The sequence below is a fragment of the Haemaphysalis longicornis genome, unplaced genomic scaffold (genome assembly GCF_048455015.1).
Source record: "Haemaphysalis longicornis isolate Haplotype H1 unplaced genomic scaffold, Haemaphysalis longicornis Haplotype H1 scaffold_4, whole genome shotgun sequence".
NCBI classification, from domain to species: domain Eukaryota; kingdom Metazoa; phylum Arthropoda; class Arachnida; order Ixodida; family Ixodidae; genus Haemaphysalis; species Haemaphysalis longicornis.
In genome coordinates this window covers 218,652,905-218,675,680 of record NW_027526361.1, presented here as the reverse complement: position 1 = coordinate 218,675,680, position 22,776 = coordinate 218,652,905, and the positions used below count along the sequence as shown (strand labels likewise).

Genomic DNA, 22,776 nt, shown 5'->3' with positions numbered 1-22,776 from the left:
TTAAGGGGCAGGGACAGAGAATGATGGAGGGGGGGTCGGAGGGGAACGCGTCCACCATGTGGTGAAGGGAAGCGAAAGCCACGCCGCACTACGTGCACGTGTGGCAGTATCGCGTGGGGAAGTTGAGGTGGCACAATGCGGGATGCGAGAAAGAAGGTTACGCCTGCAGTCGAAGCCACTGAACAGGTTGTCTCTGGGCAATTCACAGGCGGATTCGGTGCTGCGCGCAGGATACGTGCGATGATGGGGGATGCACGACCCGTCGCATAGTTCCGAAGAGCCGTCTGTGAGTCGTAGATTATTGCGGTGGCTGGAGTAGCTGTAGGTGCCGGGGCAATGGGGATTTCTTAACCAAATTCAGGGTGAGGCGTACACACCGAGCACGAAGCAACAGAGTCTCCTCGCGAGTTGACAACTGCGGCGACGCAAGCCGCACGGTCGGGATATTCCGCTACGTCGATGTACAGGGTAGCGGGTGTGCACTCCATAGGCATAACGGTTGGGTTTGGGCTGTACGATGCGAATGGTTACCTGCTGCTTGGCGTTCAGGGAGAACTTTTTTGAGTGCGTGCGGTTTTGTGGTGTTCAACCCCAAGATGTTACGTTAAGCCTAATGTCGTAAACCTCAAAATAGGAATTTAGGCATAACGTCTTGTGGCTAAATGCCCTACAGCATGCAGAGCAACGCCATTCTTCCCTTTAAGGATAGTTTGGTTGTCGTCTGAGTTTTCCAAACCGCTCCGACCATGCCGAAATGGAGCAGTCGGATAGACGCCGGCTTCAAAACGCGAGGGACCGAGGTTCGCTTCCTGCCACGGGAAGCGTTTTTTCTTTCGCTTCACCTACTGCCTACCATCATCTTCGTTAGAGAAGGTTGGCTTTTCTGCAGGGCGTATTGACGTGCAATGTCATCAGTGAGGACACTGCATCCTCGTTTTGCAAGACAAGTTGAAAGAGCATTTGCTCGCGCCATTGCAAATAATATGTAAAACTCAAACACAATATAGGCTGCCAAAGCTGCCTGTATTGATATTTGGTTGTATTTTGATCTCACAATTTATACTAGAATTCATTCCTTTAAGCTTCGCACTCAACTTTAACAACCACAGTGAAGATCGCAAGGAGTGGATGCCGCTGGATGCGAGGCTGATGATTGTATTTTGACAAGGCATTCATGAGTGTATCTGCTAGTGAACTCGTACACAGATTACACAAACGACCCGAAATGGGAGTGCCTAAATGGCTTGTCGGATAACTCAACCCGATGTCGGAGTATACTATACTCCTTCCAGTAGAAACTTCACCTTATCTGATTATTTCCGGAGTATATTAAGCGGTATATAGGAGTAACTTTTTACTTTCACTAAAATGGTAGTTTTCCAGGAGAGCAATCGGAGGGTGTTATGTTCTACCACTAGATGTTCTAAGGAGGCGCGTTAGGAGTACTTTACAGCTGCATTCGAAGTATTTTTACTGTTTTTAGGAGTTTTATAGAAGCTCTCTAGGGAAATTTGTGATTGAAATGGGGACTTGTTACTAGGCGCATATCCCGTATTTAATTTTTTTTGAAGTGTCAGGAACCGCATTGCGTGGGATTTCTAGTTTTGTTCATTGGCCAAACGTGAAACGTTTGTTTTCGGCACAAAGGCAACTATGTCACCCCAATGCCATAAATAAAAATGCAAAAATACAAAAACACAAAGTAAAATGAACAATTAACAAAACACGTTCATCGAGAATACAAGGCACCTTACTAACAACTTTACTAACTGCAGATATAGCTCTCTTCAACAAAAAAATGAGTTGAAGCCATTTGAAAACAGTAAATTCAGCCAGGAATTGAAAGTTGCGCTATTCGCTTGCACTTGCTTCCCAAACACTGAATCACCGCCGACTCCTGGAATGTTGCCCACGAAGCAATGGAAGGCAAGAAGGCACGAGCTTGTGGCTGTCAAGGGCGGGATCAAGGAAGAGAGGTTCTCTTGGGTGGGGTACAAAATTCCCTGCGTAGACTGCGACTATTGCTGCAGTGGCGAGTGCGGCAACTTCGAAAGAAGATTGCGTGAGCACAAGAAAGACGTGAAAAACAAGAAGATTGCGTCGAACGCGCTTGCGGAACACATGGTAACCACAACACACAAAATAGGCGGGGACGAAGCGGCAGTTATCGCCAGAGGAAGGAAATGGCTGTCACCCCGATATCTTGAGTCCCTGATGATTCAAACTACAGAAAAACCCTGCACCACAATGCAGGCAATGTCCCGCCTACGCATCCAAGATGCTTGGGGCGGTTACTTTGACGCACTTCTTCAAAGCTTCGACCTTTGCGCCTTTGCGCGCCTTGAACAAGGCTGCCGTATGGAAGGCGAAACGTCTATTGTAGCTTTGTTTAACTAGAAATTTGGTCGGTATTACCAGTTTCTTCAACTATAAATTTCGAAGCAACGGAAGCAACGCCATTATAGGGATAACAGAGCTTCTTAAATCTATACCAACACATTTCGGCCATGCTGTACTGCCGACACATACAAAAAAAAGAAACAGCATTGTAATGACGCGGCAATTGTTACTCACCGGTCAACTTTACGTAATGTATAAATTTTATTTGAAGCTGTGCAACGTTGAACTTTCATCCAATGCAGCTCCGCTCACTAGCTGGTCACGAAACCACGGAGGTCATCACGAAGTGTGGTTCGAAACGAAATGCCACTCTTGTTGAGACCAACTTCTCAAAATGCTTCCCTATCTCCCTATTTCCTTCCTGCGTAGTATTGTGGTAGCGGGCTTTAGGTTGTACCCCCCGTACTTCACCTCTCTCTCCCCTCTAACGTTGCCAAAATATTCCCATCGCTGTGACGCGTTCGGTGAGCATGATATGCAATTCTCCCAAACAAAACGGATGTCCGTCGACACTACAAGAATGCTCGCGCAAATGGCTCCTGCTTGTTCACTCCTTTTGTCGGCTGCCCCCCACGGTGGCCCGACCGTCCACCTCCTAGGTGAAACCAATTCGGCCGCCAGGTGCACGCGGTGGTCATCCACGGCGTAACAGGCGGGGCGGGCATCGTTTGTACTTCTAGAGAAAATCGACCCTGGGGCGCTCGCTTCGCCAACTTCAGCTTCTCCTGCAAATGATGAGCCGCAGATACAACGTAAGAAGTACGCTTACTAGCCTTACTAGCTTATTTTCTCGATCGCTGTTCTCCGTGCGGAAAATTTCATTCTGCTCGCGACCCACACACACCACAAAACTGAAGTTGACACTGACCATATTGCTTTCACAACATTCGCCAGGGCATGGCGTGCCCTATCACGTGCAACGGTCGCATTGATAGGCGCAGAATCGGCGGTATGGGGACAAAGAAACACACTGGGCTTACGTTGACACTGCAAGTCCCAGGGATCACCCAAAATGTTGGTTATAATAAAAAAATGGCTGGCGATTACGATACTCCCAATGCGATACTTGGGCGCACCAGCACTGCGCTGAGGCAGCACTCCCACGTGGGTTCTCTCATCATGAAGATTAGTTCGACTAGATGGCCCACCAACTTTTAAACTATTATCCAAACAGGACGAAATACAGGAGAGGATGGTGAAAGGCGTTGCTTTTAAAATGGGGTTGTTATGAAAGATTTTGTGAAAGAGTGCAAGCCGTGAACACTTACGGCGCAATGAAAGGTAAGGCAAATGTAGCGACTTCTTCATTGCAATTATGAATGGCGAGAGTAGTTGGAGAATACAAAACAAGCTGCGAGGTTTTGAATCGATTTGAGGGCGAGGATGAGAGTGTGTTGGGAGCATCCCAGATGGAGCATGCGTATTCTAATTTTGGACGTACTAGGGTTTTGTAAAGGATTAGTTGCAGCGTTGTTCGTAGCAAAATAGCCGAAAAAAAGAGAGCATCACTGTTATCTACGAAACAGGCATCAATTGGCTCTGGTCGTGAACAAAGGCGGCAATCTGTAGAACAAGCTGAAAAATAACTACGTCTTTCACCCAAGTTTAAATAGGTTGCGTACTACTGTTTTTAGATGCGGAGCAGCTTATGGTCGCGCCTATTCCCTTCGCGGTTGTGCGGCGTCAATACCCCCACTGCGCATGCACATCCTCCTCTACTCCTCCTCTCCTCTCCTTGTCTCACCTCCTCTCCTCCGGCATTCCTCCTCTCCTCTTTGACACTCTTCTCCTCTCTGGCATTCCTCCTATCTTCTCCGAAGCTCCTCTCCTCTCGGGGATTACGCAACGAATGGCAACACCAGAGGCTCCGCGCGCGATCATGCGAAGCAGCTTAGGGTTAGAAGAGCGACGGTAGCCCCTGCATACTCCGTTGGGGGCGCCACTGTAGCTCCGCGGTATAAATGACGCAGGCACGCGTTCCGCTCCCCTCAATCTCATGCCGCAACGCCTCGATCGAACTAAAAACTAATGGGAGCTCGAGTCGACCTCATGGCTGCTTCGCATACTACTCAGGGTTCCCCTACGGGAAGATGGTGATTCAACACCTGTTGAAACACGCATTTTACACGCTCTATTGAGGACGTCATGGTTAAGGCACTGGAAGTACGGGGCCCGATGTAAAATCATGCGAAAATGCTCCTAAATCAGGCAACCGGAAATGGATTCGAGCTAAGTAATAAATATGCGTTCAAGGTTAAACCGACTCTATGAGAAGCGGAACATGGTGACCACTTCTTTGAGAAACCCCGGGAACTTCGGACGCCTCCCTTAGACACTGAAGACGCAACAATAGCAGTAAGAAAATGGGAAAGACGTGTTTGCAGTACAGCTTTCAAAAGCGAGTGTTGAACAGGTCAAAAGCGGAGCAAACGAGAAACAAGCCGCCAAACAAAAACAGGAAAAGCCAAAGTCCCCGTCGCACAGCGGGAAGAAAAAGGTTATCGCGGCACATGAGGTCCCTACGGGAACCCCCCCCCCCCCCTAAAAATAATGGCTTAGGCTTAGTGCAGCTGTGAAAAGCAAAAGCTTGGCTTATTCTGGTCGAGCCCTGGTTTCGCGTGGTTAGCCTTTGATGTGGCTGCATTGCCGACTACGGCTTCAACCCGTTCGGTCCCATGCAGCTCTAAGAGAAGGAGGCCCTCGGACGCGGCGTTCCTCTTCGCTGTGCGCGAAACGAGTCACGTAGCCCGAGACGACCCAGCGGCGCATGCGTGGGAGGCTGCGGTGGTGGTCGGCTGCAGATCACCTTATCAGCCACAACCGAAGCGGCAGCCGCCGCTCATGCTCAGCAGAACGACTGAAAACGGGGCCGTGTGCGCAGCGCCGAAAGGTGGCTCGGCGAATCATGCGATGCGCTTCGAGGGCTGTGCTGCAAGGGGTGTGTCGGCCCTCAAAAGGTGAAATTGCGCGTACGCGGTTAAACCACTGCACGGAAGTGCTAAATCCTTGCTTTAAAAAGTTGCAAAAATCTGGGGAAAAGGCAGACCGGTCACAACAAATGTGTTGCACTGCCGAGGATGAGAAAAAAATCACGCCATATCCACGGAATGAATGATGATAAGTGGGGCAAAGCTCGAGAGGGGGAGATCATCGGTAACCGTAACTCTCCCGTGAAAGTTCGCCCATTACATAATTAAGAAAGACGTAAGACTGTGTGCGTACATTGTACAAATTAACTTTTATTTTCGGAGTCAATGGTCCCAGGCCCAGACCTGGTGAACGACCCCGCGCCATCGAGGACTACCCCGCACCTACACCACAATTTGTCATGTAGGATGGGACACAACGGTAAAGAAAGAACTTTTATTTAGGGTGAACTTGTGCCCGAACAAGACGAGAGGAAACGAGCAAAGGTCCTTGCGTCTCGTTCGATCTCCGAGAACGACTGCCTGCTTTCGTGGCGTCATCTCTTGCGTGATCTCCCCCTCGCAGTGCACGTGCGCTCGCGCCTCTGTTGGCGAACACAGACAAGCTCGCGCTCCCGGTGCCGAGTTGGCACTGCCGGTTGCAGCCGGTTCTTGCGCGTGCAACGCGGCCCACTTTGAGACATCTCCAAAAGCATGCGGCGGTCACGTACCACGAGACACAAGGGACGGACAGACTCATGGCTTTAGGAGCTTCACCCCTAAAAATTGATAGCTGTTGCCCACGCCAATCATTCGCTTGGCGTTGTACCTTTACAACCTGCTCCGACCAATGTGAGCAAATACTGCGAAACTGTGAGAGGGCAGCTACTAAATACGTAAGGTCACTGTTGCAATTGATTTCATGGGAAAAATGACATTTTCTAATACATCAAGTGCTGGCATCATAGGGATGTTGCATTGGGCAGTACAAGCTTACCGTATCAGAAGGGAACATTCAGAAAAATTTCTTCCACAAACTATCGCAACCGTGGAACAGTGTTTTTGCGTTTTCTCCAGAACTCCTTCTCTTTCCGCGAAAATAATATACGTCGCATAGCACGGTGAAGCACCGCTATTATGTAATGCGTACGGCAGTCGCCTTAGCTGTTGTGCTTTCTTTTCAGGCGCTTGCAGTGCGCTTCACCGTCAAACCGTTAGGCTGTTCTGAGATAAATAAATGCCATACCACCCGCAGTGTGATATGAAGGGTATACCGGTGGCAGGTAAGGAATGGTAAGCCGGCGATCACGCGCGCAGCATTTCATCAATACTAGGCTGTGATAGGTCACCAGAGGGCCTGCTGAGTCTTAACCATTCGTAATTCCTGGATGATAAAAGAGTCATCAGGCTTCTTTCGGTGGGGAATGGCGCGCGGTCGCACGCGGGTGGCGTCACGTGTGGGTGACTAGTAATTTTGTGGCTAGCCAGTTGCCGGCACTGAGTTCCAATACAGAGTCCGGCTGGTCATTGGGCCACAGTGCCGAGCCATCTATGGTTAACTGCTGGGTCATCATCGGTGACCAGCGTGACGCAATGCTGGGTCACTAGCTGTTCACCGAGAAGTTATTAGCAAGTGGTTACCCGTAGAGACGCTGGAATCTAAAGTGAGCCAGTGTAAAAGCGCGTAGCTACTAAACGTTGTTTTTATCTAAATTGGCTGAGAAAACGGCAAAGCGGCAGACAGACTGACAGATTGCGGGCAGACCCAGAGAGGAAATGTTCAGCCTTTACCTAGCCGAAAAAAGGCTATCGTCGTTAATTTATAGAGGTGCGCGAATATTCGACAATTTGTAATATTACTCGAATATTAAATATACTCGAATGTTATATTCGTATTCCCTTCGAAAACTATGTATTTGAAAGGTTCCGAATATTCGAAATGTTTCGAATAATCGCCTATTATCAATATTTGGACTGATTAGTTTACGGAGGGGACACGGCTTCCGACTTTAGAAAAATGACCAGAACGTCGTTTTTTTTTTTTTTTGAAAACCACATATTCGGCTTCTATATTTTCTATCCTCTGACTTTGCAATGTTTTTCCTCTGAAAAGTGTCTCAAAGTAGCATAAAAAATACGTTTGCCAGCCGCAGTGACAGCATGTCAGCGCAAAAGGGAGAAAAAACGGCAATTTTTGGAACGCTTTATCCCCGAAACAGTGCCACCTTGCGCAGCCATTTTAGTATCATTGGATCGGCCGAGCGATCTTCTTTCCTGTCCTGGCCGTCTGTTTTATCTTAGTGCATTCTGCAACTCAATAACGACAGAAAAAGACAGACGCAGAAACGAAGCCAGAAACAGATGCTGAAGCGCGGTTGCCCTTCCGGTCGAAATGAAAGAAACTTTTATATACATAAGTTCTCAAAATAATAATATGAAATTTTTATAGGGCTATCACACAAGCATTTCCATTTGCTGTGCTAATGCTAATCAAAATCCACAACGAAGTAAAAAGTCTATTTCTAAAGTATTATTTATTCGATATTCGCTTCGATATTCGAAGCTAGATATTCGTATTCGATTCGTATGCCAAAAATTTCATATTCGCACACCCCTATCGTAAAACATTAAAACAATGGCGCGCCATCCACTACTGGTGCAAGGCTGGAGGACCAGCAGAGATGGCCACCCCTCTCAATTGGTCGGAGACCCAGCTGTTCAATCAAAATCAGAAGCGACAGCCCACTAGGTCCACTGCAGGATGAAGGTTAACGACCTCCAACCGCTTTTGTCCTGCGCCGTTCCCGTCCATTCTTTGCCTCCGAATTTCTCAATTTTGTCCCTCCATCGAGTAATGGCCCTTCTTTTTTTACACCCGTCTCTCTGTGTCCCCTCTGTCACCCTGGTAGTCCGCCGACGGTCATTTTGCCTAATTACGGGGCCAGCCCAAGTACATTTAATTTGCTTTCGTCATCATAATCATCATCACCAGCAGCCAATCTACGCCCACTGCAGAGCAAAGGCATCTCCCATTAATCTCCAAGTACCCCGGTCCTGCGCTAACTGCGACCAATTTATCCCTGCAAACTTCTTGATCTCCTCTGCCCCGCTAACGTTCTGCCGCCCCCTGCTACGCTTGCCTTGTCTAGGGATCCACTCTGTTACTCTTAACGACCAACGCTTATTTTGCCTTCGCATTACATGCCCTGCCGACGTCCATTTCTTCTTCTTAACATCTACTAATATGTCCTTAACATGCGTTTATTCCCTGACCCACACCGCTCACCTCTTGTCCCTTAATGTTACACCTAACATCCTCCGCTCCATTGCCCGCTGAGTCGTCCTCAATTTAAGTTGAACCCTCTTCATAAACCTACAAGTTTCTGCCTCGTAGGTGAGTACCGGTAACATGCAGCTGTCATTCTCTTTATTCTTCAGGGACAACGGTAGGCTGCCGTTCATTATCTGAGAATGTCTGCCGTATGCACTGCACCCCATTCTTATCCTTCTAATTATCACGGCCTCATGATTGGGATCAGGGAACACAACTTGGCCTAAGTAGATATATTCGCTTACCACGTCCGCTGCCTTGCAACGAGGTTATTGATCATTTTCTTTATTTTTACTATAATATCTTCTATTCTAGTTTGTTCTCTGTTCCAAGAAGCCCGTTTCTTGGCTCTAGGTGTTACTCCCATGATTATTAATTCAATGGACCGCTGAGCCGACATAAATGTGCTTTCAAGTTGTTTAGTAACGGACCAAGTTCCGCTTTAGAAGTCATCACCTAGAAAAACAATTTTTTTAACTTTCCGCTCGATGTTCATCATTGACTTTCAGGCCCGGTTTGTTTCATTCGTATGCTTTCAAATCTCTCCCATAGTTAACCGCGTTAGGATGTGCTAGATACGGCGGCTAAGTAAAAAGCCAACGCCCCACTACGAACAGAAACGCTGTGCGCCCAGGAAGCCATTTGGTCTGACGTTGTTAAACCGTAATCAGATAAGCGGTTTCACGTTGCACATAGAGTGAGGTAAACGTTATTTGACATGCTGACGATGTTGCGGTCGTGTGCTGTGATAAAGACAGTGTCAGTAGAGCGGTCCGAGTAGCGAAGGAATTTTGTGAGCAAACAGGAAGCGTAATCAATTGGAGCAAGTACGTAGAATCTTTGCATGGAGTCTGAGAGAGCACGCCAGAGGAGTTTGCGAACGTCAGCTGGAGCACCTTGCCTTCGAAGTACATTTGTGTGCCATTACAACGGTACCAGTAACCCCCTGAGTTCTCGTCTGAAGAAACCGAAAGAGTCTGGAGCGAAACGCTAAGTATGAGTGGTCATTAGATGTTCACTTTTTTCCAAGATTTTGACTGTATTGTACTTCGGTTTCTAAAATATGGCATGCGCTTCAGATGTTGTGCGTATCAAGGGCACCGTGTAAAAAATTAACAGGTTCTTGCGGTGTTTATTTAGCAATCAGGATCGGAGCACATGCACTGTACGAATCTCTTCATTAGCGAGAAAAAGGTCGCGAACTGGTGAACCTAATTCTTAGACACATTGCCTCCAGGTTTTTTTTCCCGATAGGCCAGAGAGCCCTTTTATATGAACGGTGGTGCAGGCGAGGTTGTTGAACTATTTGCCAGACTTTGTTGCGTCGTCCAGGTTACTAAAACCAAGAGTTACCGTGAGGCTACTTGAAGTAAGTCGTTAGGGCCTTTTCGTTTCTGAAGGCGAGGGTTTTGTGCGGATACCTTGTTCTGGTACATAGAAAGAAACTGTACAAGCATGTGATTGACGGGGCATAAGCGATACCTTTTTATAGCTCTTTTATAGCTCTGATACTATGCAGGTTCGAGGAAGGACGTGTTAAAGAGAGTTAAATTTATGCCTGTCAATTAACCTGTCATAACTTCGTTCTTTCAATTCCTTACGGAACGCTACCCGTCGGTGCATGCCTGCGGGAGAAAGGAATATTGTAGCGGGGTCTTTGAATTCCCGACATAGTGGTAAAATAGCGAGCAAAGAACACATTTTCTTAGACTGTTCTGGTGCAGTCTTCCACTGGGACATTCTCTATCGGACACTAAAGAAATAACTCGCGGTATCTCCGCACGAAATACGTTTTCTTCCAACACGTAATGATGGAGGCATGCCACGTGACATGTTTATAGACTTGGTCCTCCACAGTGTCTGGAAACTTCGTATGGCCGTTCAACATGCCGACGCGGATGCACGGCTGGCAAGGCGATGCTTCATTAAAAGCATCGCTTATATCGGGGTTGAAATCAAAATGCAGTACGAGCAACCTAACTGTACTCGCATAGTGAAGTAATTAGTTCACCTGAATCGTCTTTAACACGCACCACTCGTTGCGGTTTTTTGTCATTTTGCAGTTTTGATGCACGTGCCGTTGTTTTGATTTCTAGGGAAAAAAAGGTTGCCAGTGACAAATAGTCTAGTGCGATTTTCGCCCTCTCAACTAAAGTAGTTGGAAAAACAGCGTGAACCCGCCGGAACTCTGCCCGGAAATGAAGTTCTAAACCTGTGTTTAATCTGCACACCAAAACAGTGGCTGCGTGTTTTATTTTTATGTTCCGTTGATAAAAACTGAAACATTGCAGGAGCCTGACTCGTTCTTGGTATCCCATGCCGTCCTTAAGGCACACCTGAATTAGTAGCATTTTCCTTTTTTTTTTTTCAAAGGAGGTGTTTGGGTACAAGCCGGACGGCCCACGAACTCTGGTGACCTGGTGTGGAGTGCTGCTTACGGCGGGCTTCTTGCGGCTCTTGTTCTACTGGATGCCGGCCTGGTGGCTGTACTGCACACACCGACGATGCCCGCTCCACCAGGCCACCCGTGTGCTTCTGGTGGTGAGCAAGGCTTTTGTCCTACCATCCCCTAGCTTTCCATTGCAATAAGCATCTGCGGCTGGGAGCAGCAGGCATTTTGTTTACTGTCGCATATGGCGCCAGCGGGTGGCCCTCACGGTTGAAGTAAAGAAATAAAATAGGTTCAAGGCGATCACATGGGTAAATCTTGCGGAATGATGAATAGTTTGAACTGTTGGAAAGTTTCATAGAAAATTCGTTGGGTGTTTGGAAGAGCCTATAATATGCACTACAGTAACACATGCTCTTGGGCTATTTGGTTTATAATTCGAGAAAGGATTGAACACCAATAAATCGACAGCCAAGGCAAAAAGACTAGACGGGGCTAGCGCTCTCCCAATTAGTCGCTGTCCCATCAGGTCTTTCTGTGTCTTCTGTCGATTTGTTTGCGCTCAATCCTCTCTCATATCGTACATTACAGGCTAATCTGAGGCAATAAAGAAATGGCTCTTTAATGTTTATTCCTATCTCTCTTCGAAGTGATTCCAGATTATCATTCCAGGCGTTGGCCTGGTGCTACCCCGTTTTCTGCAGCTTGCAGATGAAGCACACGCCCTTGTTTCAATAAATGCGCGCAAATAAATGATTTGTGGTTTACAGGAGTGTAAAAATGATGGCGCTGCCAAACTGAAGACAATTACCGATCCTTGTAAAGAGTGCAGTGCTAAAAGGAAATGTACGCTTGATGCCATGTTCTTTAAATAAATTTCGGAGGGGTTATGCAGTAACCCAGTAGTGCATGCTATTTCAACTAGTTGCTAGTGGGTGTTGTGGTATGACCCCTTTTGCCAAGAGAGTCAAAGCCTCACGAGAAAAGATGTGGAATCGACTGTCCGTTGGATATATAGCGCGTCCAATAAGAAATTGTGACAATAAACAACAACGTTTGTTTCAGAGAACACCCGAGTGTTACACAAATGTTCTAAATTGTATCCATCAACTAGAGCTAACAGTTTTAATTACATTAAAGTTGTGAATAGCGTACCCTGTTTGCTGTTGTCCTAATGGAAACCGTGTCTTGTGGTCGCGGGTGTTGTTTATTCCAATATTAATTAAGAAGCCCCTCGCGCAATTTTTGGTTAAGTTTTTGTATTTAGAAGCTAAGGTAAAAGTCAAGAAGGCTGCCTAATTTAATAGTTTTTGTCCTCAGGATCTTTACAAGCAGTTGTTCGTGGAAAAAATTCAAACTCTAGAGGCCTCCAGTGTCAAGTAAGTAACCTTTTTTCTGTTGTGTGGTTGTCCCCGCTTCTGGCGAACTAAACTGTTCCTTGGCTTGCAATCGTAGAGCAGAACAATTTTAAAAGTGGAATGGCTCACAGAGACCCTTTCTAGCGTAAACGCTTTTCTCTGACAACAGACTTTTTTATTGCCCGTAATTTATATACCTCTGGCCAGATTCGTTCAATATTTGCGTGTGAACAAAGCTTTCTCCACCACACACGTGGTTATTGAGTAATCCTGCGGACGTTCATAGGTGATATTGTGGTCCCTGAGCTCCAGATATAAGCCGTACGCTATCATAGCGATATCTTGAAAGGGTGAAAAGAAGAAGCACTATTTCATGCTTCACTGCACAACACACAAGCAGATGGGGCAATTTGTGCGTTACAGGTTTTTGCGCAGGTTCCCAATAGATTGAAATAGCCGACATAATATTCGTGACTTGGGCACTTCGAGCATTGAAAAATTAGTCTGCTTGGTAACAAAACACTAACCACTCTCTCAAGTTTCTATATTTTGGATGAAAGTCCAATAACAGGACACTTGGGTTAGTCGCGAAAAATTCGCGATGTTTACATGTTTACCTGAAGCGTTACCTGAAGCGTCGCGATGTTTACCTGAAGGGTTACTTCAGGCCTAATTTGCAATTTCTTTGGTGTTGCGCGATTATGACGATACAGAAAGTATACTTTCCTTTTGTTGAACGTAAATGTTTGCTACTATACATGTTACGTACAGGAATTCCTGTTCAATTCAAATTCCAATAAATTGCACCAGGAGATTTCCAGAAATACCTCCATGATTTTAAATACAGCCGTAAAAAATATTTGACGTATTTTTATTGCTGTCATAAAACTTTCATCTCACAGGCCAGGGTTTAGGGAGTACAACTGCTTGATAACCACCCACAGCCATCACGGAGGAAAGTTTATAGGTCGTGTGAATAAATTAAAATTTAAACATAATACTCGATGTGTGAACACAAAGTAACCAAGCGCTCACGATGAATATGCACTCTTATGTGGGTTGGGTTACTTACCCTTAATTTGCTTTCAGGGATCTGGTTAAGCTGGAAGTAACAGGCCGGGAGGATTCAGCACTTCATGAATCAAATAAACATAATGGACTTGTTATGTTGAAGCCGGGAGTGAGTATTGCATGACATATATATTTGTTTATTGCACTATCTGTCAAATAGATGAGGATGGATAGATGAGGAAGCCATTAAATAGATGAAGATGGCTTTTAGTCGTAACGAGTCTTCACTAATCTGCAGCCATCAGATTAGTGACAGTTGTTTTATGGGACTACGTCTTTTGTACTAAATATGCTAGACGGAATTCCAAACAGCGAATTGAAATTGTTAACGCAAATTTAAGAAAAAATAGACTGAAGTGATAAAAATAGGATAACAACACCTGTGGTGATGGAGGACACTAAGGGATGGATACAGTCTGTGTTGGGTTTGCCATTATAGTGAAATAGTAGTGTTGGTCGTAGTAAAACTAATTTTGTATTCCATTACGCTTTTCTGTCTTAAGAGCGTGGTAATCCTTCCACCAAAAGAACTTCGCCCGCAAAATTTTACCTGGTAAATCTCGTTTTTTTACCTGTCGAATAAAAAATTGTATAATCACAAGTTAAACCGCGTTCGCGTACGGTCACATTCACGTGGCACTATGCTACCACAGCTACGAACACAGGACTTAAAAAATTACAAGGTACACAGCTGCAAATTTGCTAGTTAACAACGTTTCTTGGAAAAAGTGGTAAGCTATTTACATAAATAACAAAAACATGTTCTAAATGTCTTTTTGGCAACCCCGCCTACTGAAATCTGTCTCTGACTAGTTCACTCGGCGGCAAGAAAGAAACGTCCGATTAAGTAGAGCGGCCGAGACATGTGGGTAAGCTTAGCTGGCATTTCAATGGTTCAGGCACACCTACGTGGTTTATTTGGATGTCATGTTGTGCGCCTATTTCGCTGCTCGCATAGAGGCATCCTGGAATCGCAAACCGACGAGCGGCATTCAGCGGAAGTCCGTGGTATTCTCCCTTCTCCCACATCGTGCGTTCCGCAGCAGCGGGGCAAAAACCTCGCCATGACGCCTTCGTCGAGACTACATCGTTTCTCTTTGTGGTTTCAGGGTATGCTGCGGCGGACAAAACACTTAGTGTACTTCGAGAACAAAAAGATTCGCTACATCTGGGACTCTGACATCAAGACTTTTACCAGATTAAGGGGTTTGGACGGAAATGTGCCGTGTTCTTACTTTCATCGGCAAAAGGGTATTTCACAAGAGGAGCAACTGGTCAGGTAGCGTACGCACAAGCTTCCTGTTTTTAGTTCAAGCCGTGTGTTTGGCTTTCTCCTTTTTCAGAGAAGCGAATGACCTCACCACGTATGAGACCACGCTTGGCTAAGTGCAGCTGTCCAACGTCATTTCAAGATAGTATTGGCATTTAAAGACATGGTAGCGCAGCCTTTCCCGTGTTGGAAAATAGTTTTGTATCAGTATTCATCGTACAGCGTTGACAAGCCAAATAAAAGATTGCACGCTTAACGAAAAAGTTCCGAGGGACTCCAAAATTTCTTTTTAGTTGTGAATGCAACAACTTTGATGTCCAAAATAATGACTGGGGGCGCCTTCCTTCCGCATTGCGCTGTTTAAGCGCTCCCGCCTCAAACCGCTTGAGACCACTTGCTTAATATTCACTTCAGACTCACGCTTTCGAAGTCTTCCGTTGTCTCTTAGGACGGTTTTTCATCTCTTGTCAAGCCAGGGGTCTAGGATGAATTTTTCTGCATGTTACTTTGCTATTTTGCCTTTCCCTATCAGCGGAGTACTTTTTGCCTTTTATTATTATTCACGTCCTGCTATCAGAGACTCCGGATCAGCTGGGTTCACAAACCGCTTCGCTGCTTCTGTAGCCGATGCCAATTACAAACTTTTTGCAACGTGTAACGCTCTTGCATTAAAAGTTCCCTTACCTGAAAGACCTATGCACAACAGTAAGATCACCACATGTTCTGTTTTAAGTCATGATAAGCATCACGAATCGGCGGTAGTCACGTGCGGTTGTCGAAGTTTATGTTTTACCTGCTTACGTAAAGCATGGAAGGGTACTTTCACCCTGAAGAATACAAAAATTAGAGCAGCAAATAATTAGGCGGTTGGTCCCAAGAACTGCTTCAGAACCATTGTGTAAATCTAGTAATGACATATGGGGGGGGGGGGGGAAGTTGCGGTAGCTATAAGTGCCTCTAAAGCAAGGTTAAATCGCCTCCACAAGACAGGGGAAAAATGCCGGTTCTTTGCATAGACATAAACGCAGGAGGCTGTATTCATGAACCAATTCGTATAAAAGGTATTCCGATTCAGACTAAACGAAAAAATGTGATAGAGCAGGTCATATAACGCTGTTGAGGGACAACTGGTCGACTATTCGTTTGATGGACTGGTTGCCAGAAGATGGTAAACCATACACAGGCGAACACATGATTAGATGGAGGGTTGGGATGAACTAATTAAACTGCGGGGAAAAATGCCCTCGGCTCACTCGGGATAGGAGCAACAGGAATTCTACAGAGGAGCCAAGCGTCCTCAAGTTAGCATAAAAGAACTGATGATGATGGCTTAAACAAAAAGCGCAGTCATAGGTGGGGAATATGAAAGCATTTCGTTCCCTACATTAATGCGATGATGGAGCAGCCGCACCTCCAGCCCTGCGCGAATTGAGTGATGCTGTTGCACGCAAACGCTATGTCCGCAAGGAGGTGGCATCAGGTCCACATTGCTCAGGCAAGTGGGCGTCACAGATACGCCGGGCGCAATATTTCGGCCATTCGAAGTAAAATAAAAAGAAATATCACCGAATTGGGCACTTCATAATTTTGCTAGAGCATTTAGGATATAGCGATAATTTTTTCTGTACAAATGGTGTACATTGATGAGTACTCAGCTGTCTGTTTTCGAGTGACGTCGTACAGTACGTAAATACTCAATTTCGACGCGTAATAGTTGCGCGGAAGCGAGAAGGTAATCCGAAATTCGTTTTCCTTAAATCCCTTTCTTAAAACAAAAGCGACATTTTGATGCAAATATATTTGACTTGAGGAAGTACCTCAAAATTATTTCGAAAAAAATCAAAATTATGTGTCTTTTACGATTTCTTTGGAATAAAAAGCAACAAGATGTTTTCTTTACACAATGTTAATACCAATGGGCCGGCACTCTTACACAGAAATAGCATCAGTAAGTTTAAATACTTGTTGAAGCGGTAAATTCCGAATAACAGATTTGCTTGGTGTACCTTCAAAGAATGTTGACGGCTGTGTTTAATTTTGTAGCACGCATACACCCAGTGTTTTGTTGGATTGCTTCCTTCATTTAAATATGTAATTGCTATTGGTTGATCCGGTTTGCTAAAAAGCGTATGCCATTCATAAAACCACGTCAGCTGATAGCTTTTGTGCTTGAGGAAAAAAAAAGCCAAACAAACTGATCTTTGCCAAAAATAGTGATATTTTATAAGGAGGTCTTGGCCAGTCCTTAGTAAAATACCCTAGATTTTGAAGTAGTTTTTTAACAAATGTAATGTGTTCACTACCTTGGAATACTGGTAGCCCACCTTCGCACCGCCTTTGTTTGGGCTGCGTTGGTATTCGTTGCCAGCGGGATTATGCTTCTTAAAGCAACGTGAACAGGTACGATGCCTTCCTCTAGTACAACATTCGTTCGATTTGATGGTGCTTTATTGTTCACAGAAGAAACAAAATTACAGAGTTTATATACAGGAGGAGGTCCCGAAGTCAAAGATTGCAGAGGAACCTGCTGTGAATTTTGCGACTTTTCAGAACTGCTTCCAGAAACCATAAAAAAGGCACTAATACTTCTGATGTGTTTAGTTGCTGCTAATTTAACGGATATTAGATCTTTTTTATAACTTCATGAAGATCAGCACGCCTATCTATAGAGATTTATTCTAGTCAACTGTTACATGCCACCTCTCTTTTGAAGATGATTTTGCACGATGATTTTCCACCCCTGATTCTTTATTTTATTTTTTAATTTTTTTAGTCAGTTATAGTTTTAATTTGGTATATTTCTTTGCCTTGCTTGTGTGTGGGTTCCCAGTACTAAAAATATGCTCTTTGACTTTTTCAGACGAGTACTTTTTGGTGATAATAATATTAGTGTCCAAGTACAATCAGTCTTTCGAATTTTCTTTCAGGAGGTTAGTCTTGCTTACATCTTTTATCTTTTGTCATGTACAAGGTGATATATTTTACCGGCAAGTTAACTGTAAAAACTGCTTTGGTGCCGTGTTTTTACTCCAGCTACTTTGTTATCTGCTGGAATATGCCCCGCAATAATGTCAAACTGAAGACGGTGCTAATAATTTCAAATTGGCCACACCAGTGAAAGTTTAAAACATCTGATTTTTCACCAAATATGACGCCTCAAGCCCTTTCTGCGCTAAACATACCACAAATAGAACTAAATGACTTCTTCAATATAAGCTCTGTGAGGTCGGTACTACGTATCTGTTGAGTAAAAAACCCTATGGTAGTTCGATAGTCCAACTGAAGTTTCTATGAATCAAATAAGCGCTATTTGTCATCTAAAACTAGATTTTGTTGGATTGAGCAGTTTCGTGAATAAAAGGCCTATATTTAATGTAACCTTAACAAATCACTCTATTTAAAAGAACTGCGTAAAATAAAAAAAAAACAAATCTCGATAGTCTAGTTTCGCAGAATATCATTTTGTAAAAAAAACTGCTGGAACGAGCATTTCATGGTAACTTTCCATTCTCTTTCCTTTTGTCCAGGTTCTTGAGCCTTTTATTGTGTTTCAACTGTTCAGTATTATCCTCTGGTTCAGCGATGGCTACATTTACTACGCATCTTGCATTGTCGTCATGTCTTCACTGTCTCTCGTCACGAGTGTCTACCAGATAAGGCGGGTGAGTGCAATTAAATCTTGATGCCCAATTTTGGAGTGAAGCTAGTATATTCAGCCATTGCAAGTTTGGTTAAGCGAAGTAGTTTGTGTAGGACAGCGCAGAACTCCGGTTCTACGGAGCGTCTGGAACACCCGTCTGACTTATTTTTATTTGTTTTATTTGTAATATACTGCCAGCCACCTGTTGGTAGCCAAGGCAGGAGTGGTTACATATTTATGCATTCAGCGCTGGGGTGCAGCGGAGAACCTTTCTAAATAATGAAAGTTTTATTTTATTGGTATCACTGACACATACATTCAGATAGAGGGGAGTAAACAAAGTTATGTTGATGTAATTGTCACGATAGTATTATAACTGGGGTATTATTAAATATGTACCCAAATTCCTCAGGAGGCGCCACTGAATCACTGAACAATCGTGGGGCGGGGAATAAATATATTATCAAAATGTTAAAAGTGAACCTTGAATACATATTATGTTTGACTGTTACTGCTACTGCAAATTTACTCCACGACGACGTTTAATAAATTTAAGAAATCATACAGAAGAACGTTCGATATTCGACGAATGCCCTTCCAATATTTGTAATAGTTTGGTAATATATTATGAGCTTGATCGCAGCTATCCTAGCGCACTCAACAGAGGCACTTAAAAAAACAGAGGTTTTCAAATCTCACATCACGATTGTCAAACGCTAGAGTGACCACGGTACCAAGGGCCCCATATTAGCGCTTGTTACGTCCGTCAGGAATAACTTATAAAACTTTCAAGCTGCTGACAAAATTAAGCTCTAATTTGCACATGATTTTTGCGTAATCTACTACAATAGGCTAATCAACAAACACGAAATAAAATAATTCATCCCCCTGTTTTTTCACCTTCCTCTACTAGAGAGACTTGACGGATTTTAGGGAAACAATTCGACGGGCATGCTATAGTGGTGTAATGCGGGTTAGCTGAAAAGGCAGTCTTGCATGGAGTTGCTCTTGTAAAATTAGAAGAGGGCTGGGTCTGCTCACGGGTCTCGTGTGATCTGAGTTTACAGCATTTTCTGCGACATCGACACGATTTGAGCAATATTATTCACATGCATGGTAATGTACCACCTTCAAAAAGGTAAAGATGTTCCACTCAATGTGAAGGCTGTCATGTGTGAAGCAGGGATTCGTCAGAGGGGCTGCGGCGTCATTGTCCGCTGCTACCATCCCGCACGTTTCTCCTTCTTCCTCTCCCTGTCTCACTCCACTCTTGATGAATTGAACATATGTTTGTTCAATGCAATTCATTTTCCCCACCTTCGCAGGGCTTGCGCGCCTCTTCCTGGGACATATCGCGTCCGTTCCTTCATATTTTGTTTCTTATTCTGCCTGGTACAGTACGAACGAGAGTTGAATCTTTTTCTGCTTGCTTTCGTCTCGCATGTTCTGTGGCCCCTCTGCGTCAGTTTGAACACGTAGGTTTTGTCTTCCGCAGCCACTTTTGTCGCTCACTATCGTAATAAACAAACCAACAAGCATTCCTAACTAAACAAACGCGGGGACTACCAGTCATGTACACCTATTTTGCCTAAATTGCACCTGCTGTTTTCTTTGCGTGGAAGAATGGGTACATGTATGACCAGTGCCGGCGGTTCCACGACTTTCGAACGGTGTTGCCTACATAAGCTTCTTGTTCAAGTGTACTCGCAGCTTTTGGCTGGAAGTATAAATTGGAGGTCAAGCAGGTATCTTTTCTCAGCCTATGTTTTTGTTCGTGACGCCGTGTGAATGGGTTTGGTGCGTGGCGCCGTTGTGACTGCGGTAGCTAGATACCGTGACCGCGGATGAGCTGCTACGACAATCCGGACCCCTAAAGTGCTCCCCTCTTAAAAATGTGGTGATATAGATGAAACTACGCACTTTCTTCTGCTGTTAACGATGAGTGCACCAGACGATGCTAGATCAGGGCTGTCTCACGTGATGGCACCTAAAAAGTTTGAAAACATTTCGAGATTACTTGTGCAGATTAAAAAGTCCGTAAGCCATGTTTTGACTACTTTGAGCGCTTTACTGTAAGTTTTTCTACCCGGAAAATAATTGCAAACTTCTATTCCCGTTTCTGCGTCCTGTTAGCCAATTTCCTTTTACTTTTCCTGTGACGCGGAGATTTCTTGATAGCATTGATTCCACCGAGTTTGCGGATCGGCGAATCGTCTACGGCTCTTGAAAAGTCAATTGGGAAGTAAACACCGAGCCCAGCAAGAATTGGGCCAGGGAGAAGTTGGCCCCATTTTGTAACTTCCGACAGCCTATAGGGTTCAGTAAAGTGTATGAGGTCAAAGTTAATCCACGCTAGCGCGTGTTCGAACGTATATTGATGTTGCAACGCTTCGTTAAATACGTCTTGAAGGGGTTGTCAGATGCAAATGCGGGCCAGATGCAAATGCAAACTGGTTATTCCAAGGCCAATTACTGCCAGGATACCGGGTACCGAAAATACGATAGGTAATTATGAAATTAATTCAACCAAATCTATTCGTAAGCCTAGTTGGTTAACGCTTGCACAAATGTTGATCAAGAAATACTCAGCCCGGCAGGTGTGAAAGTTGTAACCCAAATCAAAAACAGCACTGTAAGACAACAAGGCCGTGGCCACAGCTTAGAAAATTTGGTGTTTCTTACTCCACCGGGAAATTCGTTTAGCCTCGCGCTAGAAGGTAACACGTACTATAAAAACGCCGGGACACTCGTTTACGCCTCGCGCAGAAGCGCATCGAAACGCGCACTAAAAATGCGGTCGATCCTTTTTTATAGGAATTAGTAAAACGTGAAAGTGAAATGTATCTTCACAGGAGCATTTGAATGTTTATTGTGCATCGATATTAACTTCCACATTGATATTTACATTATGTCGGTATGGCACCGTTAGACGTGTCAACGTCAGGCACTGGATTGCACGTGCCGGTGCATTGCGTTAATCGGATTAAAACCCCAGCCGATCGCAAACTGTGGGAACAAAACCGAACGGGTTGTCAGCGAATCATTTGGTGAAGTCACGGTCCGCTACAGCAAAAGGAGCATGATTTGTGGGTCGGCAGCCGTCTTGTAGGTGTGCTTAGCGAGCGACGTTCTGCTGGTGGGTCGCTTCGGCAGAGGTGCGACCACATTGGTCCTGCCCAGTGTGTGTACGCCAGACGCTTGCCTTGCGAAGAGCTCAGCTTGTGGAACGCGGTGGCAGCGCCAGCGGCGGTCCATGAGCTGAGCGGCGTTCTACATCGGCAGCGAACGAATAAACACAGCAGCTTCCGCTGCTATACGCTGCTCTATAGAGGCGCCAACTATCGGCGGTCATTAGCGCCATGGCGCACTACTTGGCTTCACCTCTCCTAAACGGCAGTACCATTTGAATAGAGACGTTAGAGGGAAATACATAAGCAGTCTTCGTACAGCTATCCGGGCACGAATTTGTGGCTCAGTTGGCAGAGTGTTTCACACCTCCCGTTGCGGCAGACTGTTCTAGTCCTACCGCCGGCGCGCCAATGTATCTTTTGCTGGTGATGCCATTTCCGTAACGGAAGTGACGTCGGTGAGGTTTGTCTACCCCGGCATAAAAGAATTTCGTGTTAAAAAACACCGGGATGCTTTTTTACGCCTCGCACTAAAGAGCTTCGTGCTTCAAAGACAAAAGACATTTACAGCAAAGCTGTATATACCTCTACCCCCCAACTGTTTCATCGCCGTTGTTAAAAGCACCAAGGCGCCAAGAATACACTTATACACTACACGCTTCGCCCCTCACCAGGTTTAACGTTAGGGGAGATGGCCCGGGATCGTTCTTCCCTGAAAGGGCCTTGTGTCAACGTGCCTCTAATGACCCGGTGGGTATTACATAGAAAAGCCAGGAGAGCTCCACAGGTGCGTGAGAAACACCTTGCCGTTGAGCGTCTCTGATGGTCCTGAATTCTTTTTGTCTCCATATACGGTTCGGCTCATTCTTTGGCGCTACAATATTCTATACTTGGCGTCCCTTGGTGTTGCTGGCAGTAACCCAGCCAATTCTGCGGTGAAATACATAGCAGAAAAGCCGTATATTATTTCTGACAGTATCGAGAATACGCGATGAAGTATAATGTTGGACGCGAAGCACGTCGTTGGAGATAACCGAAAGTGGTGTAAAAACTACTTCAACAGTAAAGGAATACTTTAGCGTAATACGTGTCTGTCAGATAATATTAAAAATTTCAATGAAGAAATATTAGTACTATTTACAACACCAGAAGCGCATATGCATTAAGTTTAATTACGTTGACCTCGCCCCATAACATTGCAGAAACACTGCATCACGGATATATTTGCAAGTTGGTGTTGAGCGGCAAACTGTGCTCGGTATTTTTTCCTCTTTTCGCGTTCT

General features: G+C 45.0%; 1 protein-coding gene across 1 annotated transcript in view; it reads left to right on the top strand.

Annotated features, from left to right (window-relative positions):
• The window catches only part of LOC144179634 (polyamine-transporting ATPase 13A3-like), a 93,094-nt gene that overhangs the window by 12,793 nt on the left and 57,525 nt on the right, over positions 1-22,776 (top strand). The window contains exons 3-8 of the mRNA XM_077708051.1: positions 11,011-11,178; positions 12,347-12,405; positions 13,474-13,564; positions 14,565-14,734; positions 17,586-17,655; positions 18,253-18,387. Of these exons, the coding sequence (XP_077564177.1) occupies positions 11,011-11,178; positions 12,347-12,405; positions 13,474-13,564; positions 14,565-14,734; positions 17,586-17,655; positions 18,253-18,387 (693 nt within the window). The remainder of the gene's footprint in view (positions 1-11,010; positions 11,179-12,346; positions 12,406-13,473; positions 13,565-14,564; positions 14,735-17,585; positions 17,656-18,252; positions 18,388-22,776) is intronic.